Genomic DNA, 21,565 nt, shown 5'->3' with positions numbered 1-21,565 from the left:
GCCACCTGTTGGCTGAACCACCTGTCAATCAAACACTCGTTGGCAGTACTCTCCGCTCTTTGACAGTAAGCTTTTTTTCTCACAGCTGACGTCAGAAGTTCCGTCCCAACACGGAAATATGCAAGAATATTCGTTGCGTTATTACCATGTTTCGCCTTTTATTACCGAAGATGTTACTGTCAACACTAGCCGTTGAGTCAATGTGTAGAAGACAAAAAAGTTGTTTTTAGTCGTTAACGATCGGACAGATGGACGCACGCGCTGGAATTCTGGAGATAGTTCGACCTCTGTTGATAGTTTTATACCCTCGAGAAGCACTGTAAATTATTCATAAGAAATATCAAAGAAGGGGTCTTTGTGATCATGAGGATATTGGGACGTCTTCTAGCGTCGCTTCTGTTCCTATCATTGGGAGGGAACCAGATTCAGGTAAACGAGCGTCTTGTTGTTGTTGACGGTGTCTATTTATGCGCCGAGAAGCTAAAGTGTCGGTGGGGCGATAAAACATACTGCGCGTGTGTGCTGAACGGAGTGCCTGGTCTATTTTCGGGGCCCCTACGGAGGATGGGCGAGGGCGAACCGAACCGTAGGACACACATTTAAGTGCGCGCACTGACGGGAGAATATTGTAGGGACAGAGACGCACTATTGTTTGATAATATAAAGTTGCTATATAGAATTGAAATGGCTTAAAGAGCAAACACGCGCGTGATTATGTATGTGTGTGTGAACATTTAGTCATTTAACAGACGCTCTTATCCAGAGCGTCTCTGTGTGTGTGTGTTTGTGTGTGTGTATGTATGTATGTATGCATGTGTGAATGTGTGTGTGTGTGTTTGCTAAAGCACTACCTGCAGCCTGATCCTTCTGTACTAGGATGTGATGCAAGAGAGTAAATATGGGAGTGGTGCAGATATTAACACACACACACACATATATACTTTCACACAAACACACACACACATATATACTTTCACACAAACACACACACACACACAGTCACTCATAGTCAGGGGAGGACATAAGGACATCCTGCTAAAAGAGGAACATTCAGCATCGTTTTGGGTGATCGTACGCTCACACACTCATATATACACATGCAGAGATAAACACACACACACAGATACACACACATGCACAAATATCCACACACACATGTTAAACTCATTGTCGCATGCAGGCTATTTTCAACTGACACTTAATATGTAGGCTGCCATCGGACACACACACAGATACACACACACACAAGAAGTGTTTTAAAATCTTCTCATAGAACTTTACTCTCTCCTTTCCGTTCCTCTCTCCTCCCCCTCCCCTCCCCCCTCCCCTGTCCTCTCCCCCCCCTCTCCTCCCCTCCCCTCCCCTCTCCTCCCCCCTCCCCTCCCCCTCCCCCTCCCCCTCCCCTCCCCCTCCCCCTCCCCCTCCCCTCCCCTCCCCTCCCCTCCCCTCCCCTCCCCTCCCCTCTCCTCTCCTCTCCTCCCCGTCCCCTCCCTCCCCTCCCCTCCCCTCCCCCCTCCCTCCCCAGGTAGGAGGGGTCAGCACAGTCACCCTACCTGAGTCTTTGCTGTTCGTCTCTACTCTGGACGGGAGTCTACACGCTGTCAGCAAGCAGTCAGGGGACATAAAATGGACCCTTAAAGAAGGTCACTAAACACACACACATACTACACATACACACACACATGCACACACATGCAAACAAACACAAATACAGACACACACAAACAAGACACACATAGTTTGACATGATTTATTGAAGCTCTGTTCCTTTTTCTCTTCAGATCCTATAATACAGGTTCCTGTTTACCTGACTGAGTAAGTCTCCCTGTAACACACACTCACACACACACTCACACAGCGGTCAGCACACACACAGCTCTCCGAGCACCTCTCAGTGACGTGGTGTGTCTCTCAGACCAGGGTTCCTCCCAGACCCCAGTGACGGCAGCCTGTACGTGCTGGGAGGCAAGCACAAGGAGGGCCTGATGGTGAGGAACACCATGTGTGTGTGAGCGTGTGTGAGCGTGTCAGTATATGTGTAAGCATGTGTGTGCATAGTGTGTGTGGTAGCAGTGTGTGTGGTAACTGTGTGTTGTACGTTACATGCCGGTGTGGTAACAGTGTGTGTGGTAACTGTGTGTGTGGTAACTGTGTGTTGTACGTTACACGCCGGTGTGGTAACAGTGTGTGTGGTAACAGTGTGTGTGGTAACAGTGTGTGTGGTAACTGTGTGTGTGGTAACAGTGTGTGTGGTAACAGTGTGTGTGGTAACTGTGTGTGTGGTAACAGTGTGTGTGTTAACAGTGTGTGTGGTAACTGTGTGTGTGTTCTTCTGCTTCTAGAAACTCCCGTTCACCATCCCAGAGCTGGTCCAGTCTGCTCCCTGTCGGAGCTCTGATGGCATCCTGTACACTGGTGAGGCCTGGAGGGGTGTGTGTGTGTGTTCTGCTGGTGAGGCCTGGAGGGGTGTGTGTGTGTGTTCTGCTGGTGAGGCCTGGAGGGGTGTGTCTGTGTGTTCTGCTGGTGAGGCCTGGAGGGGTGTGTGTTCTGCTGGTGAGGCCTGGAGGGGTGTGTGTGTGTGTTCTGCTGGTGAGGCCTGGAGGGGTGTGTGTGTGTGTTCTGCTGGTGAGTCCTGGAGGGGTGTGTGTGTTCTGCTGGTGAGGCCTGGAGGGGTGTGTGTGTGTGTTCTGCTGGTGAGGCCTGGAGGGGTGTGTGTGTGTGTTCTGCTGGTGAGGCCTGGTGTTTTCATTCAATTGGATAATTCAACTTGGTAAATAATGTTGTGTGTGTGTGTGTGAGAGCAGGTAAGAAGCAGGATGCCTGGTTTGTGCTGGACCCCCAGACAGGAGAGAAGCAGACCAGCCTGACCACCTCCTCCTCCGACTCCATCTGTCCCAACACTCCTCTGCTCTACATAGGACGCACCGGTACACACACACACACACTCACACACACAAACACACACACACTCACACATAAACTCACACACACTCGCACACAAACACACACTCACACATACACTCAGAAATATGTGTGTGTTCCCCAGAGTATATGATCACCATGTACGACACCAAGACCAGAGAGCTGAGATGGAACGCCACCTACAACGACTACTCTGCTCCGCCCTACGACGAGAAGCTGGACTACAGTAGGACACACACTCTCGCAAACACACACACACTCACAAACACACACACACATTCCATCCCTCCCCTCTTCCCTTAACCCCCGCTTTATTCCCCCCCTCCCCTCTCCTAGAGATGGCCCACCTGGTCTCCAGTGGCGACGGTCTCCTGGTGACGGTGGACCGGGAGTCGGGTGATGTGCTGTGGAGTCATGACTACGGCTCCCCGGTGATGGGCGTGTACCTGTACGCCAGCGACACCCTCCGCCACGCCCCGCACCTGTCCGTCGCCACGGAGACGCTGCGCTACCTCACCTTCTCCTCTGCCAGCGACACACATTCCATCAAGTGGAGCTACCAGTTCGTCAAGGAGCAGCTCAGCGCACACACACAGCTGGTGTACGTACACACACACACACAACCATGTACACACACACAACCATGTACACGCACACACGTGTGTGTGTTCTAACAGTCATGGTGTGTTCTGCAGCCCCACCCTCTACGTAGGGAAGCTGGACTCTCACCTGTACGCCTCCACCTCATTGGTCCACGATGGAGTCTCCCTTGTGGTTAGTGTACCTGTCAGCCCTCCCTCCCTCTCACATGTGATTGGTTAAGAGAATGAAACATTGATGTAATTTGGGTGAACTGGTACTGAGGCTGACTGAGGGTGTGGTTGCCGTGGCAGCCGCGGGGCCTGACGCTGGCGCGTATCGAGGGCCCGATGACGGAGGGCGTGACCGTGAGGGAGAGGGGCGGGGCCTACGAGATCACACCCTCCACTGACGTCCGCTACCCTCCCGGCAGCACCACCAGCCTGCAGAACCACTGGTTACTGATAGGTACACACACACACACACATACATACAGATATACACACACACAGAGACAAATGTTTGACATTTTGTTTCTGTGGTTTTATATGTTTGTGCATCGGTCTCTGTGTATGTGTCTGTATGTGTGTCTGTGTGTCTCGGTGTGTGTCTCTGTGTATGTGTGTGTGTCTCTGTGTATGTGTGTGTGTCTCTGTGTATGTGTGTGTGTGTGCAGGTCACCACGAGCTGCCCCCTGTAGCTCACACCACCATGCTGAGAGATTTCCCAGTGAACCTGCAGCGTGCCGGTGATGCCGTCATCTCTCCCCGCTCCCCGGCCTCCCGCTACGACAACACCCACGTGAGCCAGGGGCCCTCCTCCCCTCTCCTCCTCTCCTCCTCCCTCCTCTCCTCCCTCCTCTCCTCCCTCCTCCTCCCTCCTCTCATCTTCTCCCCTCCTCTCCTCCTCCCTCCTCTCCTCCCGCCTCCTCTCCCTCCAGTTCTCTCTCACCTCTCTCTCTCTCCTCCAGTTCCGGTCGGTGGCGGAGCGTGGCGGTGGTGATGGAGCTGCGGGGGACGGGGGGGTGCGGGGGTCTCCAGCAGGGGGCGTGAGGCCCCCTGGGGGCCTGTCCTCCGTGCTACCTGGCTCCCTGTCCCAGGACCCCCTCACCCTGGCCACCCTCACCCTGCTGCTGGGGGGCTGGCTGGCCTTCGCCCTCACCTACCCCTCTGTGAGTACAGCCTGGGGCTGGCTGTGTGTGGAGGAGTGTGTGTGGGACCACGTGTGTATGGGTGTGTGTGGATATAACTGTGTGAGTGTGTGTATATAACCGTGTGTGTGTGTGTGTGTGTCAGCGCTGGGCTCTCCAGCAGCAGAGGGCTCGCAGGCAGATGGAGGAGGCCCTGGACTCCCGCCTTCAACGCCTGTATGCAGACACGCCCCCTTCTGCAGACATGCCCCCTCCTCTAGACATGCCCCCTTCTGCAGACACGTCCCCTTCTCTAGACACGCCCCCTACTGCTGACCTGCGGCCTCCGTCCACAGACCCACCCCTGACCTCCAGCCCAGCCTCCACCTGCAGCTCCAACTCCACAGTCAACAGTTCTACAGGACACACACACACTCCTGGTAAGAGGAGCACCCAACACACACACACACACACACAACACACACACTCCTGGTGAGAGGAACACCTAACACACACACACATAACACACACACTCCTGGTGAGAGGAACACTTAACACACACACAGAACACATACATATGGTTTTCAAACTGCAACCAATCCTCTCTCCCTCTCTCCTCTCTCTCTCTCTGTCCCTCTCCTCTGCTAGATGGAGGGGTGGTGGAGGTGGGGAAGATCTCCTTCTCTCCTCTGGAAGTTCTGGGTCACGGAACAGAGGGAACATTTGTGTTCAAGTGAGTCAGACGCCTCTAGTACACAATGAGTCAGACGCCTCTAGTACACAGTGAGCCTCTAGTACACAGTGAGTCAGACGCATCTAGTACACAGTGAGTCAGACGCCTCTAGTACTTAGTGCAGCAAGTAAACACTTAGTACATTTACATTTATTCATTTAGCAGACGCTTTTATCCAAAGCGACTTCCAAGAGAGAGCTTTACAAAGTGCATAGGTCACTGATCATAACAACAAGATAGCCAAAAAACATCGCGAGTAGCCAAAACATGAAGCACACATTGTGAACAAACAAAGTAAGTGCCAAAGGGAAGAACAATAAGAGCATGTAGTTAAACAAGTTACAATTAAACAACATTAACCGCTATAAGTGCAAGTGTACCTGTGGAAAAAAGTAAGCAACAGTAATAAAAACAATATATCACAGCGAGAACAAAAATTTAAAACAGTTACCACTAGCCACAAGAGCAACAAGTCTCTGAGCAAGAGTCATTGTGATCCTTGAGGAAACTAACATCGGGTCAAGTACCAGCTAGTACACACTTCATCTTGTGTGTGTGTGTGTATGTGTGTGTGTGTGCAGGGGTCGTTTTGACGGGCGCCGCGTGGCGGTGAAGCGGATCCTTCCGGAGTGTGTGTCTCTGGCGTCGCGGGAGGTGGAGCTGCTGAGGGAGGCGGACGAGCACCCCAATGTCATCCGCTACTTCTGCACCGAGACCGACCGCATGTTCACCTACATCGCCATCGAGCTGTGCAACGCCACGCTGCAGCAGGTGAGTGGGAGAGCGAGTGTGTGTGTGTGTGTGTTTGGGTATACACAGATATTTAACCTGTGTGTGTGTGTGTGCGTGCAGTACGTAGAGGAGCCGTCCTGTCACTCTGACCTGAGTCCTGTCACCCTGCTGGAACACACCATGAGTGGCCTCAGTCACCTGCACTCTCTCAACATAGGTGAGGTCATACAGCTCTCTGTCTCTCTGTCTCTGTCTCTCTGTCTCTCTCTCTCTGTCTCTCCCTCTCTCTCTCTGTCTCTCTCTCTCTGTCTCTCCCTCTCTCTCTCTGTCTCTCTGTCTCTCTCTCTGTCTCTCTCTCTCTTCCGATACAAAGCAGTACATGGCATCGTCCACTAGATGGCATTAGAGTGACCTGACCAAGTGTGTTTCTGTCTTCGTGTGTGTGTGTCTGTCTTTATGTGTGTCTATGTGTGTGTGTGTGTCTGGTCTGTGTGTCCAGTCCACAGGGACCTGAAGCCCAGGAACATCCTGCTGTCCCAGCCGGGGCCCCTGGGCCGTGTGAGGGCCGTCATCTCAGACTTCGGTCTGTGTAAGAGGATCCCTGCTGGGCGCAGCAGCTTCAGTCTGAGGTCAGGAGTCCCAGGAACGGACGGATGGATCGCCCCCGAGGTGCTGCTGCAGACGCCCGCTAGCAACCCGGTAAACACACACACACATTTACATTTAGTCATTTAGCAGACGCTCTTATCCAGAGCGACTTACAGTAAGTACAGGGACATTCCCCCGAGGCAAGTAGGGTGAAGTGCCTTGCCCAAGGACACAACGTCATTTGGTTGGCATAGCCGGAAATCGAACTAGCAACCTTCTGATTACTAGCCCGATTCCCTAACCACTCAGCCATCTGACACACACACAGACCAGACACGCACAGACCAGACACACACACACACTCACACACACACACACACAGGCCAGACACACACTCACACACTCACACAAACATATACACACACATGCTCACACACTCTGTAAAAGGGTTTCCTCTTCCCCCCCTCCCAGACCACAGCTGTGGACGTGTTCTCTGCAGGCTGTGTGTTCCACTACGTGCTCAGCAGGGGGCAGCACCCGTTTGGAGACGCGCTGCGTCGCCAGGGCAACATCCTGGCAGGAGACTACTGCCTCACACACTTCCTGGAGGACACACACGGTGAGGGAGGGGGGGGGGGGAGGGGGGAGGGAGGGAGGGTTTGTTAGCAGGTGAATGAGAAATAGAGTAATTGAATATGAGAGGGAAACAAGGGGAGAGATAATGCGTGTGTCCCCCCTCATTGGTTGTTCCTAACTGCTCGTTCCGTCTGTCAATCAGATGATGTCATCGCGCGGGACCTGATTGAGCGAATGATCAGCGGCGAGCCGGAGTCCCGCCCCTCCACTTCCTCCGTCCTCAAACACCCGTTCTTCTGGAGCCCCGAGAAACAGCTGCAGTTCTTCCAGGTAGAGAGAAGGAGGGAGGGGGAGGGAGGAGAGAGGGGTGAGGGAGATGGAGGGAGGGGAGGAGGGAGGGTGAGGGGAGGAGGGAGGAAGAGAAGGTGGTGAAAAGCAAACCAACGGATGTGTAAAGACAAAGTGACAGAGAAAGATGTGTTTACTGTGTGTGTGTGTGCAGGACGTCAGTGACCGTATAGAGAAGGAGCCGATGGACAGTCCCATGGTGGTGAGGCTGGAGACGGCAGGCAGGGCCGTGGTCAGAACCAACTGGAGGATGCACATCTCTGTCCCCCTGCAGACAGGTAACACACACCCTGCAGACAGGTAACACACACCCTGCAGACAGGTAACACACACACACCCTGCAGACAGGTAACACACACACACCCTGCAGACAGGTAACACACACCCTGCAGACAGGTAACACACACACACCCTGCAGACAGGTAACACACACACACACACCCTGCAGACAGGTAACACACACCCTGCAGACAGGTAACACACACCCTGCAGACAGGTAACACACACACCCTGCAGACAGGTAACACACACACACACACCCTGCAGACAGGTAACACACACCCTGCAGACAGGTAACACACACACACCCTGCAGACAGGTAACACACACACACCCTGCAGACAGGGAACACACGTAGAACATACTGCTCTAAAGTGTGTGTGTGTTTCAGACCTGAGGAAGTTCAGGACCTACAAAGGAAACTCAGTCAGAGACTTGCTGAGAGCGATGAGGAACAAGGTCAGTGTGTGTGTGTGTGTGTGTGTGTGAAGGTGTGTGTAATGTGTGTGTAATGTGTGTGTGTAATGTGTGTGTGTAATGTGTGTGTGTGTGTGTAGAAGCACCACTACCACGAGCTCCCGGCAGAGGTGCAGGAGACGCTGGGGGAGGTTCCTGACGGCTTCGTCTCCTACTTCACCTCGCGGTTCCCACGGTTACTGCTGCACACGCACACCGCCCTCGCCGCCTGCTCCAGCGAGAGACTGTTCCACCCCTACTACCTGCCCCCCGCCCCGGAGTAACACACACACACACACACGGTGGTTAAAAGCCCCCCTGTGTCTCAGTCCTGAGAAAAAAACATTCAAAATGGCCACCACTGCCTTCAGGCCAGGAGCCAGAATGGCTGCCAGACTCTTGAGAGGGATGCAGGAAACTGCTGCACCAGCGGATCCAAGATGGCTGCATCTCGAATCGTGTTACTTTGTCTACTTAGTATATACTGCAGGTGCCCTTACGAAGCACGTACTGTTGCATGCAGTACTCGTACAGCTGGGAGACACTACTTAGTCACGTTGCACCTTGAACTTTGACCTTCTTGCTTGTACATCCGTCACAGATCGTAGCGCATTATGTTGAAAATGCTGATGAAATGGTTGATGACAAAAATCTTTCTTGGCTTCTCTGGAGGCGAACAGAGCCGAGCGTACGGGAGAACAGCCAGATCTCTGTTGTTACTGTGTAACTAAAACTGTGTTTTAGTTGCTGTGACGTTTCTTGCACTGCGCTGAGGATTGTGGGTCAGGACAGAGAAGCATGCTGGGATGCAGACAGGAATCATGTGACCAGATGTATACAGCAAACATGCGACCAGATGCAGTACCAACATCCTGGTATTTTTGGCATGCTGCATTTGACATACTGAACCGGCTTACTATAGTAGTATGGGGATTTCAACTTTTATATTGTATTTTATTTCAGTTATACAACAGATTTTACTGAGCGCTACTTGTGTGAATGAACGCTTCAGAGAGTGAAAGAGACCAAGCGTGTGTGTATTAGAGAGCTTAACGAGCTAGTATGAGTGTGATATAAACACAATGCACTGCAGTGAGCCTGACTTGCCTGGGTTTGTGTCTCCATGGCAACAAAATTGCTTCCTGGTGGTGGGTCACGTATCTCGTTGTCGTGGATATGCCGGTTTGGGACTGGAGTGAATGTATATGCGTTTCTGAATTGAGTTAACCGACAGCCCACACACACACAACGGTAATATGACTTTTGTATCTTTGTTTTGGAATAAAAATGTAATAATGTTCATGTCTATGCTTTTAGAGAAAAAACGCAGCAGCTGTAAGTTCATAAAACACAAGTGAGGTCTCGTTACTTCTTTATTTCAATTTTAACAGTGAAAAGAAATCTCTTTAAAAAACATCTTTGTACAAAAAATCCTGTTGCATTCAGATGTTGCAAAGGGGGGAGCGTGTAACGCATGTAGAAGAGTAGAACACGTATAAAGACAACAGGTGAGAACAGGAGGAACACGCATGTCACATGATAAAGGTGCGGCCAGCTCCTCCACCCTCCCACACATGGAAACCCCCAGAAGTATTTACAAAACCCACAAAGTTGGTGAACAGCAGGCCACACACCGTAATAAAAAACTTCAATCCTAAACAGACTGTAAATTCATCATCATTTACACCCCCACTTCCCGACTATAAGACATTGTTTTGAAATTGGCGTAATTTACAGGCTTGTGACATCACAACCCCCCCCACACACCCAGTCGTCCGATAGGCCTGCGGACAGCAGGAAGTGAGGTAGTGATTGTTTGAGGGGCGTGCCCATTCCCCCCTCCCCTCACCACGATAGGCCGGCTGGGGGCTGCGAGTGCTGTGATTGGCTCTAGCGTGCGGAGGAGGAGGAAGTGGACTTCCCGGCCAGCAGTTTCTCCAGCATCAGTTTGGCGTAGCGCATGCGGCTGGCCAGCTCCTTGCAGCAGCCAAACTCCTCCAGCAGAGACATCCTGTATGTGTGGAACTCCCTCTTCTCATCGATGTAGGTCACCGCCCCCATCAGAGGACACATGATCAGCTTGGTGTGGTCCTGGAGGGAGGAGGGGCACAACATGGAGTTTGGAATCAGGAACTACTGAGCTAAAAGGCTGATGAGTGTTTGTGTGTGTTAGATTGAAGCGTGTGCGTGTGGTACATCAGTGTTTTCGGGTCCACACGTTCAAAAGAAGGTGGTCGAGAGAGGGGGGGGGGGGGGGGGGGGGAGTGCGTGTGGTACATCAGTGTTTTCGGGTCCACACGTTCAAAAGAAGGTGGTCGAGAGAGGGGGGGGGGGGGTGTGCGTGTGGTACATCAGTGTTTTCGGGTCCACACGTTCAAAAGAAGGTGGTCGAGAGAGGGGGGGGGGGGGAGTGTGTGTGATGATACAAATAAAACAGTGAGAGGGAGCGAGCGAGGCACCTGGAAGAAGTTGATCTGCACGGTGCCGTTGGTGAGGTGCAGCACGATGGCGCTCTTGGTCCTGAACCAGTGGCTGAGGTAGGGCAGGCGTGCCAGCTCGTCCCCGTCACGGCGCACCACGTTGGCCCCCGCCTTCACCAGGTGCTCGCTCATGTAGTTACGGAAGTACTTCAGCAGCGTGATCTGGGGGGGGATTTAGTCGTTACAGAAAAGGATGAGCTACACAATTTTTTTTTTTTCTTCTCTCGATAATATACATTATAAAAAATTAGCAGCAGCCTTAGGCTTCCTCTAGCAATGCTAACCTTCTTGGTGAGTGTGGGTGGGTAGGAGCGCACGCTAACGTAGCTCTCAGCAGCCGTCTTGTCGATGTACTGCAGGCTGTCCCCGTCCGCGTACATGATCAGACGCGTGCAGTCGTTAAACAACACGCCCACGCTGTTGTCGCACAGCTGGTAGCCTAAAAATAAAGGTAAGAACACAGCTCAAACACAGGCACACAACTCCCACCTCATTCATTCTTCTAATAACTTCCAATCTCAGCATCATTTACGAGGACGAGGGAGGGTGGAAAAGGAGAAAAAGCAGAAGTGGATGTCCTCTCCTACCCAAGCCGTATTTGTCAGAGTAGTCGACCCACTTGCTGATCCAGAATATGGGGATGCAGGCTGGGTCCTCGGCCTCCTCTGAACACAAACACCCCAAGTCAGACGGGAGCGCACAAGAACAACAACCATCTCCTCAACCACAATATGTACAGATTCTCTCAGACGTGTGTGTGCAGCAGGTGCGTTTATTGCGCGTCAGTGGGCGTGCCGTCCTCACCCTGGCGGACGAGCACCCTGTCGGACGGCTTGGAGGCGTTGACGCTGGTGAGCTGCTGTAGCATGTCGCTCAGGTGACAGCTGGTGGGCTCTGGGACCTCTCTGGAACACACACACGCATTAACTTCAGTAAAGCTTGTTTGTTTAGAAGTAAAAGTGTTGTGCCACTGCTGTAACTGGAGATGAATGTGGTATCCAAGCATTCATCCAGTTCTTATTCAATCAGATTACACTTGAAGACCATGTGGGTTGTTCTATGCGTGTGTCTCACCTTTGCAGAGGCTCTTCCTTCTGCTCCACCTTCTCAGTTCCTCCTGGAGAGAGAGAGAGAGAATGTGATTGGTCAGATGTGACCAATGGGACAGGAAAAATCTCACCCATCTCCATCCCTTCCCCCAGACCACCCTGTCACGCCCCCTCCTCCCCACCTTTGCTGTTGACGGCTGTGAGGGGCCTGCGCAGGCCGGCCTCCAGGGAGGACGGGGCGATGGAGAAGCGTGGGGGCACGGTGAGGCAGGTGGTGGGCAGCCGCAGGGGCACGTAGCCCCCCGTGAAGAACTCGTCCGCCTGGAGCTCTGCCACGGTGGGCCGCTGGGTGGGCTCAGCGTGCAGCATGCGCTTGATCAGGGAGGATGCCACCGGGTTGATGTGCTGGAGGGGGGGAGGGAGGAACAGAAGAAGGAGGGGGGAGGAAGGAAGGATGGAGGGAAAGGGTAAGAGGGAGAGGAAAAGGGAGCAAGGAAAGTGGAGATGGAAGGGTGAGTAAGGGGGTGAAGGAAGAGACATTAATGAATCGAACAGAGGATCACTAGAGGCTGGAGTGTTGAGTCTGGAGCGTGTTCTCACCCAGGGAATAGTGTAGTTGTTCTTCTTGATGCGGTTGTAGGTCTCCTTCAGGCAGGATGTCTCAAACGGAGGCTTCCCCACCAGCAGAGTGTAGCTGGGGGAGGAGGGGAGAGAGGTTACTGAATGCATGAGCCTTCCGCTCTTCACTACCATGTGTAGAAGAACCTGTGTTGTTCGGTCTGGATGTGCATAGTGTGCATTAGGTAGGTGTGTGAGTGAAAGTGTGTGTGTTTGAGAGAGTGAAAGTCAGTGTGTGTGTGTGTGTCTCCACTTACAGGATGCACCCCAGGGACCAGACATCGACCTCGAAGCTGTGGCCCGTCTTACACAGCACCTCTGGAGCGATGTAGTTAGGAGTCCCACACAGAGTCTTCTTACGCTCTCCGTCAAACTCTATCTTAGTGGCCAGGCCGAAGTCCCCTGGAGGAGAGATGGAGGGAGAAGTTCATTAAAAGACAGCAGGTGTTAGTTTTGAAAAGGTGTGTGTGTTCCATTTATCCTGTTAGGCATGTGTGTATGTTCTGGCTGGCAGTGTGTCATACCTATCTTGACTACCATGTCGTCATTGAGGAAGATGTTGCCCAGTTTCAGGTCACGGTGGATGACCCTGTTGTTGTGCAGGTACTGGCAGCCCTTCAGCAGCTGCAACATGTAATACCGGGCCTCCGGTTCCGTCACCGCCTTCCTTCGTTTGTGCAGTTCCAACAGGGACTGCGACAAAAATACATGTATTGTTTTTTTAAAGGTGATTCAAAACAGTTATTACTCCGTCACATCCAACACGCAAGTTGAGATGAATACATATGCTAGAGGTCGCTAGCGGGGCCCAGAAGTTGTCGCCATGACGCTTAACTAGGCTGAACCTGAAGATTTCAACTTAATATGGGAGGATACAACATGAAGTTCCATATTTTTGACATTTCAGCGATGGCAATCATAATGACTAGGGAAATATATTTTCATCAAAACACCCTGTTAGACAGACGATCATGGTTTTCAGATTGCTGGAACAAGTTCGCTTGCAATATGAATCTTCGCTCGACTCGACCGTTGGCCTCCCACAACTATCACTCACCACGATAGGAAGTTTAGCGACGTTACTAGCTAGATAACGTTAGCATAGCTTGCATGTTTGCTAGCTACGTCGAAGGACCCAACAGATGTACTTACCCTCCGTCTGCAGATTTCCAACACAACGAAAACGAAGTCGTCGTCCTCAAAGAAGCCGTGGAAACCCACGATATGCGGGTCATCGAGGCTCTTGTGAATAGCGATTTCTGAGCTCATCTTTTCTCTCTGGTGTGGCTTGAGAATCATAGATTTCGGAACGACTTTCCCTGCGAAAACTTCTTTTGTGTCCAGATCTGTTATTTCGTAGCATTTCGCAAACCCTCCCTTCCCTAAAAATCTTCCCCTCATGTACCTTTTCATAGTCCGCGGATCCACTAGAATATCTGGAATTTCTTTGAGAGGTGCAGATTTGGGGTCGACGTGTGTCGACGGATTCGCCGGTTTTGCTATTCCTGCACTCATTTTGAAGTAGTAGAGTGCTTCACAACGTCAATGAATACTAATCTACCACGTATAAAACACTATGATGGAAAGTTAAATTACTTAACAGGTTATAGAGATTCGCTGTACTAAGTAGCTAACTAGCTTTAGCGTAATCTTCCACATTCACGGAATTCAAATAAAAACTAAATATCCACAGGTGCAAAAGCTGTCAATCTGAATGCTAAAAAAAGATTCAAGTTTAAAGGTTCAAGATTCAGATGTTTTGACAAAAATACAGTCAAAAACAGCACTAAAAAATACACCGAATCACTTCCCCGCTGCTATTTGCTCGTCCTTCTACAACAGTGACTGGTACAAGTTTAAATGCTGCTCTGTTCGTTAGGAGCGCTTCTGATTGGTGCTCGCGATTTGAATTCCCAGCCAGAGAAGCAAAGCACCCTGGGAGGATATGCCAAAATGCAGCCAATCCCAAACCGGGAAGGCCAGATATGCGTAGGTGATTGGTGTATAATCCTCCTGCAATTTCCCCAAACAAATGCATTTTGGGAATTTGAGTTTTTCAATTACATGCTGCGCACCGGAGAAAAACATGGTGGTAATAATAAAAAAAAGAAGCACTTTCCCTGAACTTTCATCAGCAACACTTAAGCCATGTTTAACATGTTGTGACGTAGCGCTTAATCTCTTATTTGTATATTGAATTTTGTTTCTTATATGTTTTATTATTAGTTTTAGAATATCCTACACATGCGGAGAGGGGTGGGTTAGCAAAGATAGAAATGGAGAAAATAATAAAGTGTAGATGATGAAGAAGAAAGAGGGTTAGGGAGAGAAGAGAGATAGGGAACTATAAGCACTCATAAGCACACATTAGATATCTGGGTCTTTAGCCTCTGGCTGCCCTTCAGTCTGTTATCAGCTCCCAGTCTGCCCTACACACACACACACACACACTCAGACCCACACACACGTGTGTGGGAAGAAACAACTAAACAGCAGAGGTTGTTTTTCTGCAGAACGTGTTGCTTGCGGAGGTCAACCCTTGTTTGCGTCTGACGCTGTGAATACCCACAGGTCCAGTGACAGTTTCCCTCAGTTGGTTTGGTACGTTTCTCAGATCACAGGAACGTTCCTGTGATCAGGTCTACGTGCGTCTCAGTGAGTCATGACGTTTTGTTGACAAAAATAATCTTGGCAATCTACATGCACAGCATCTGACAACATACTGAAATACTATAAGGATAAAATAACAATAAACTGCAGTTTCATTTGTGTGTGTGTGCAGAGTGTGAGCACATGCACTGAAACACACGTGAGAGCACACGCCTTAGTTTATCAGTGAGTCAAGATTTCAGCTTTATGTTTGTGTGTGTTTGTGTGCCTATATGGCCATTGTTACTGGATCGTTGGTTTTTCGATCCCTTGCCCATTCACCATCTCATGACCGCCACCCCCCATCTCCTCCACCTCCCATCTCCTCCCCCCCTCCACTCCCCCCCCATCTCCTCCCCCCTCCACACCTCCTTAGACTTTTTTCTCTGTCAGCTCTGAATTACCAATTCATAAACTACCAATGAACCCCATTCATGTTGTCTCTTTGCTCTCTCTCTCCCCCCTCTCTCTTTCTCTCTCTCCCTCCCTGTGGTGTATTTTTAAGCATCGTTTGGTAGTTCCAGGTTAATTATAGAGCAGAAAGTGGGATGAGAGTAGAACCGGATGAGAGGTGGAGGACTGGAGGTTTTGTCTGTTGGTGTTTTCCTGGATATTTATATCCCTTTTATGTCATTAGCACATTCATTGCCATGAGATTATCATAATAATCCTGTTTCATAATAACAGAAGAGCCTGGGGTTATTTTGATGCTCGCTAACATGCTCACGACTGACAGAAGGGTGTGTGTGTGCAGGTGTGTGGGTATGTGTGTGTATGTGGTTGTGTGGATGTGTGTGTGTGGATGTGATTGTGTGTGTGTGGGGATGTGATTGTGTGGATGTGTGTGTGTGGATGTGATTGTGTGGATATGTGTGTGTGGATGTGTGGATATGTGTGTGGATGTGATTGTGTGGATATGTGTGTGGATATGGTTGTGTGTATATATGTGTGTATGTGGTTGTGTGGATATGTGTGTGTGGATGTGTGTGTGTGGATATGTGTGTGGATGTGATTGTGTGGATGTGTGTGTGGATGTGATTTTGTGGATATGTGTGTGGATGTGATTGTGTGGATATGTGTGTGGATGTAGTTGTGTGGATGTGTGTGTGTGGATGTGTGTGCATATGTATATGGGGGCAGATATTCATGTACTTATCAGTCTGCGATGTAAGCCAGCTGGACAGTGCTGTCTCTCCTCTCCTTTGTGTCAACATACAAAGGTCATGGCCTTCATATAACATTCTCTAATATCCGGCAATCCAGCCCATCAGTCAACACTGCTATCTGGGACCACAACTTTGTCTGACTGGCCTAACTAGTACCTTGACGTCTAACTAGGCCCTATACTTTGGTGAGTTTTAGAACCCTAAATAGTTCTCCCCGAAAATTATTGTATGTGGAACTGTACTGACCTGAAAGTTATCAAGTCCTTCTTTTCTAGAAGGTTCTACTGTTCTAGAAGCTGAGCTGTCTCCCAACTCCACGTTGCAGGGACCGGTGCAATGACAAGAACCGAACAACCTTATGATCAACTTGATCTATTCTTGATTTATTCATAATTAAAACACATAAACCAACACTGTTCGACTGATACCATGAGAGAGAACCAGAGGAATAGTTCAAATCCCCCCCCCCCCATTTTATTTTACTACACTACCCAGAATTCCCTGCGTGTCAAGTGGACACTTCAGTTTGTCTGCTCCTCTCTTTACATACATAAAAATTAAATAAAAAATTAATTCTGACACAGGGTTTGAATAGAGGGAGGAAGAACCTGTACATGAGCAAACCAGCTGCTCTGAGAGAGGGAGAGGGAGAGAGGGAGACAGAGGGAGAGAGAGACAGAGGTAGAGGGAGAGACAGAGAGACATTAGGAGAGGATACAGCTGTTGTTCTTTTTCAGAGGAGGTCTCTTTTTAGGGCTCTCGCGGGGTACAGTCTCTCGTCGCCTGCGCAACGCGGGGCTCAGTTGTGACGGTAGGTTCACCTGCTGCAACGGAGCACGGAACACCCCGACCGCATTCTCCCCGGTGCGCGCGGAAGCCTCTACAAAGCTCGCGTTCCACTCCAGCTCAACCATAGCCATGATTTCCGCTGTTGGTAGCGCGCGCCCCTCGCACTCCATCAGATCCGCCTTGTTGCCAACCACGGTGATGGGCGTGCTGCACTTGCCGCCTTTCAGTTCCAAGATCTCCTCGCGGAGCCTCCGCACCTCCTCAAGCGACCCGGGATCGTCCACTGCGTAAACCAACACAAAAGCGTCACTGTGGCGGATACAAAGCTCGCGCATAGCAGGGAAGGAGTAGCTGCCGCTAGTGTCCAGAATCTCGAGGCGCACTTTCCCAGCCCCGGTGTCGTACTCCAGCGCGTGCAGTTCCTCTACCGTGCGGGTGTATTTGTGCTCGAAGCGGTCATGCAGGAACCGAAGGATGAGCGAGGTCTTTCCGACCCCTGCCGCCCCGAGGAACACCAACCGGACAGTGCTGCTCCCGCACACCGCCAGAGACATCACCGTGACGTGAAGAAAATACTGAAGAAAATAAAACGGCTCTGTCTGTTATAGATGTTTAAAGTTAGCAAAGTTGTTTAACCAGCCGGTTAAATATCACTTGGACTGCTCTCTCTCGAGGACGCAAGACGGTGACGTCTCTGGTCCTCTCGTGCAACAGGTGGATGATATCGTTGGTGTGTTCGGGCTTCCTGAATTTATAGCTGTCCAGGTCGACTCCTCCTACCCCAGTACAGTAGCAGAAAGAGAGATAGAGTAAACCACAGGAACCAAACGCACGTGTCTCCAAAACTGGAGGTGTGGCAATTTGCAGTAACCCCCACTCTCCAAGTTTACGATGGAAATGTAGTATTTAGACGGCCATTGTGTAAGTAGAATTGAATGCAATATATCAGATGAGAATTCATTTTAGATCATTCCATTGCAAAGAACGGGAACAGGTTAGTGAGAGGAGAGACAGGTTAGTGAGAGGAGACTGTTTAATAAGAGGGCTGAATGTGTACCAGACCTGTCAGAGAAAGGTCAACAAGGGATGTACCCTCTATGATGAGTGTGTTCTCTAGGATGTACAGGACACACACACACATACATACACACACCAGTGAAGGATGTTCCATGGTAATTAGGCTTCTGGTTTCTTGGGAAGACAAGAAACACAAAACTAGGTGTGGGAGGACACGCACACACACACACATGCAGACACACACACACATGCAGACACACACACACACATGATGTGATAACAGATCCATGTTGACCTGATTGTGTCAACAGAGGTCCAGACACTCCAGCTTGTCAGAGGCCCACACCCATGTTGGATGAGGAGGAACCATTGACACACGCATACGCACACAGGCACATGCACACACACACGCATACGCACACAGGCACGTGCAACACGCATACGCACACAGGCACATGCACGTGCACACACACACTCATTAACTCTCTGTCCTTCTCATTGCTGTGCTCTTTGCATATCAGCACGGGTCATCTCCTCCATAGCCATCTGGGTCAAGGGAGCAGCGGCTTGGACTGATCCAGACAGGGAGGCTGATCTTGGGGCAGCTGGATACTCCAGCTGGGGGTCTTTGGAGGCCGGGCCTGGAACTCTGGAGGGGACGGCAATCTGTCTCGGTCTCTCTTTGTCTCTTGAGTATGTGTGTGTGTGTGAGGGTGTGTGCATAAGTATGTGCATGTGTGTGTGTGTGTTTGGCCATTCTCTCTTTCTCTCCCTTCATTGCTTTTTACTTGAAGGTCAAGAGCTTTCCTGTTTGTCAAAGAAAGGGAAAGAGGGAGGGAGGAGAGAGAGAGATAGAGAGAGGGGAGGGAGGGGAGGGGAGGGGAGGGGAGGGGAGGGGAGAGAGAGAGAGAGGGGGGGGGGGGGGGGGGGAGGGGAGGGGAGAGAGAGAGAGAGAGAGAGAGAGAGAGAGAGAGAGAGAGAGAGAGAGAGAGAAGAGAGAGAGAGAGGAGGGAGGGAGGGAGGGAGGGAGGGAGGGGAGGGGAGGGGGAGAGAGAGATATAAGGCAGGAGTCAGTAAAGGAGAAAAAGAGAGGGAGGGAGGGAGGGGAAAGAGAGGGAGAGATAAGGCAGGAGTCATTGAAGGAGAAAAAGAGAGGCACAGACAGAGAAAGAGAAAAGGTACAACGTTTCACACCTCAATCACGATTCAGATGGGAGACAATAACAGCAGCAACAATGACAGCAGCAACAAAAAACATCCACAACAATCCTCCTCTCCTGTCCTCCCCTCCCCTCTCCTGATTGGCTGGTAAACTGCACCTGGTGGTGAAGGTCATACTGGCCACCAGGGGGCAGCAGAGGAGCACAGAGCTCCTAACAACACTATCTTTCACTTTATTCCCCCCCCTCCTCTTTCTCTCTCTTTCCCTTTCCTCCCCTCCCTTTCTCTCCGCCTCTTTCCCTTTCCTCCACTCCCTCTCTCTCCCTTTCGCTCCCCTCCCTTTCTCTCTCTATCCCTCCCCCCCTCTCTTTCTCTCTCGTTCTCCCACCGCCCAACCCTGTTCTCTCCCTGATGATGTCATATCCAGTTGGCCTCTGAGGTGAACATTCCACAACATTTTCAGCCACATTTTGTCTGTTCCTCTTTTTTTTTTACTCTCATCTCTCCCTCCTCCCTCACCCTCTCCCCTTTTCCATATCTCCCACCCTCCATCCCTCTATCCATCCCTCCTCCCTCACCCTCTCCTCTTTCCCATCTCTCCCAACACCCTCACCCCTCCCTCCCCTCCCTCCACCCTCCTCTGGTGCCGTGTTAGTGGGCAGGGTTACATAACCTGGCCTACTTCCTCACCCTCCCTTTCTCTCATCCTCTTTTTCTCTCATCCTTTCTTTCTCCTTTCTTCCCCCTCACTTCTTTCTGTCTCTGTTCCATTCTCTCTCTCTCTCAGTCTCTCTCTCTCTTTCATGTTCTCTTTCTTTCTGTTAGTCAGTCAAACTCTTTGGAGAGGACCCACACACACTTGCATGCATGCACACACACACACCACACACACACACACACACACACTCTCTCTCACACACGCACAGCCTCCTGCCAAAATAAATCTGCTGCCCCACTTTCCCAGGGTCACATACACACAGATCACTGTTTTCCTCACACACCCTCTACACTGCCTCTACATCTCTCTCTCTCCCCTCTCTCTCTCTCTCTCTCTCTCTCCCTCTCTCTCTCTCTCTCTCTCTCTATGTCTCTCTCTCCAGCTTCTTCTGTGTTCTAACTGCTTTTCGGCATGACAGTTATCAGCCTGCCTCAGTCATCTGGCACACATTAACACACCCCACACACACACACACCACACACTCACAAACACACACACACCACACCACACACACACACACACATTCACACACACATGCACCACACACACTCACTAACACCACACACACACACATCTTTTGTTTCTGTCAGGAGTCCTGTTTGACTTGATCCTTTCTTATCTGCTTATCTTTGATTAATACTGTCTAGGTCTTAATGTCTGTGTATGTGTGTGTGACCACATTTGAAGACCCTTTAATCATTTCACATCACATGTTCCTCCCATCACAAAGGTCCCGATTCACAAGCGTCTAATTCATGTCTGTGCATGCAGCTGTGTGTATGTGTGTGAAATGTTTCTGTATGTCTATGTAGGTGTGTGTGTCTGCATGTCTGTGTGTGTATTCCTTTCAACCCCACCCACCACCACCACAAACCCAAACCCCGGTATTATCCAGCTGTTGTTCCTATGGCAACCCTGTTGCTGGCGGAGACCAGCCACAGACCATGAATAGACGACTGTTAGACAGACCAACCCCGGGAGTGTGTGTGTGTGTATGAGAGTGTGTTTGAGAGAAAGAGTGTGTTCATATCATGTGCTTTCTAAGACTTTCTTCCAGCCCCAGTATATTGGGTTATGTTGACTTGATGCTGTTCTGTACTGTCGACCCAGAGATATTCCCCTCTAGACTGAGTCCCCTCCTCTCCCCTCCTCGTGTTTCTGTCTGTCTGTATTGTCTATGCCTTTCAAAACTTTTTTCGAAATAATTTTTTCAACCTTTCACATAAAGTGAAAGGAGGAGAAAGGAGCCTAAAGCAGAGTATAATAGAGTACAGTAGAGTTATCAAGTCTTCAAAAAAAAATCCAAACCTTTTTTATAAAACTTTCTTAGATTTAGTTTTCTCTAACGTTTTAAAAAGTTATTTTTGAATTTATTTAGTAAAAACTTTTTTTCAATAAGAGAAAAAGATTTCGTCGAGAGAGAATTGTGCGTTTGTGTGACTGTGTGAGTCAGCGATGTACAGCTGGCTAGTGGTGAACTAACGGTTGGCACAGCAACATCAAGAAGCAGCAGGACTGGTCAGCTGCTGCCGTCAATCAAGATCTAGCTACAGCAGGACAAATAAAACAGAAAATC

General features: G+C 50.3%; 3 protein-coding genes across 4 annotated transcripts; 1 reads left to right on the top strand and 2 right to left on the bottom strand.

Annotated features, from left to right (window-relative positions):
• The first annotated feature begins 101 nt into the window (after nt 1-101).
• ern2 (endoplasmic reticulum to nucleus signaling 2) lies at nt 102-9,640 on the top strand. 2 transcript variants are annotated; one of them, XM_067259036.1, is made up of 22 exons: nt 103-429; nt 1,526-1,643; nt 1,782-1,815; nt 1,916-1,988; nt 2,343-2,415; nt 2,805-2,927; nt 3,047-3,148; nt 3,259-3,523; nt 3,618-3,696; nt 3,816-3,969; nt 4,178-4,302; nt 4,472-4,672; nt 4,797-5,070; nt 5,279-5,363; nt 5,945-6,134; nt 6,216-6,312; nt 6,595-6,794; nt 7,155-7,302; nt 7,462-7,589; nt 7,762-7,885; nt 8,278-8,345; nt 8,444-9,640. In XM_067259036.1, exons 1-22 carry the CDS (start codon nt 364-366, stop codon nt 8,624-8,626), a joined length of 2,910 nt encoding a protein of 969 aa, XP_067115137.1. In that variant the 5' UTR covers nt 103-363; the 3' UTR covers nt 8,627-9,640. The 2 variants fall into 2 exon arrangements, with proteins under 2 accessions (XP_067115138.1, XP_067115137.1); XM_067259037.1 differs by lacking the exon at nt 8,278-8,345 and having other exon boundaries at nt 102-429; nt 8,444-8,633.
• A 112-nt stretch (nt 9,641-9,752) lies between these two features.
• plk1 (polo-like kinase 1 (Drosophila)) lies at nt 9,753-14,317 on the bottom strand. The gene is made up of 11 exons (XM_067259071.1): nt 13,642-14,317; nt 13,014-13,182; nt 12,747-12,891; nt 12,472-12,565; nt 12,054-12,276; nt 11,897-11,939; nt 11,627-11,727; nt 11,410-11,487; nt 11,107-11,261; nt 10,802-10,984; nt 9,753-10,433 (listed from the first exon to the last, which is right to left on the bottom strand). Exons 1-11 carry the CDS (start codon nt 14,002-14,004, stop codon nt 10,233-10,235), a joined length of 1,755 nt encoding a protein of 584 aa, XP_067115172.1. The 5' UTR covers nt 14,005-14,317; the 3' UTR covers nt 9,753-10,232.
• A 2,459-nt stretch (nt 14,318-16,776) lies between these two features.
• On the bottom strand, nt 16,777-17,793 carry rasd3 (RASD family member 3). The gene has a single exon (XM_067259111.1). The coding sequence runs from the start codon at nt 17,645-17,647 to the stop codon at nt 17,009-17,011; it is 639 nt and encodes a 212-aa protein (XP_067115212.1). The 5' UTR covers nt 17,648-17,793; the 3' UTR covers nt 16,777-17,008.
• Between the last annotated feature and the right edge of the window lie 3,772 nt (nt 17,794-21,565).

Source organism: Osmerus mordax, chromosome 21 (genome assembly GCF_038355195.1).
Source record: "Osmerus mordax isolate fOsmMor3 chromosome 21, fOsmMor3.pri, whole genome shotgun sequence".
Taxonomy (NCBI): Eukaryota; Metazoa; Chordata; class Actinopteri; order Osmeriformes; family Osmeridae; genus Osmerus; species Osmerus mordax.
This window is presented reverse-complemented; position numbering and strand designations above follow the sequence as displayed.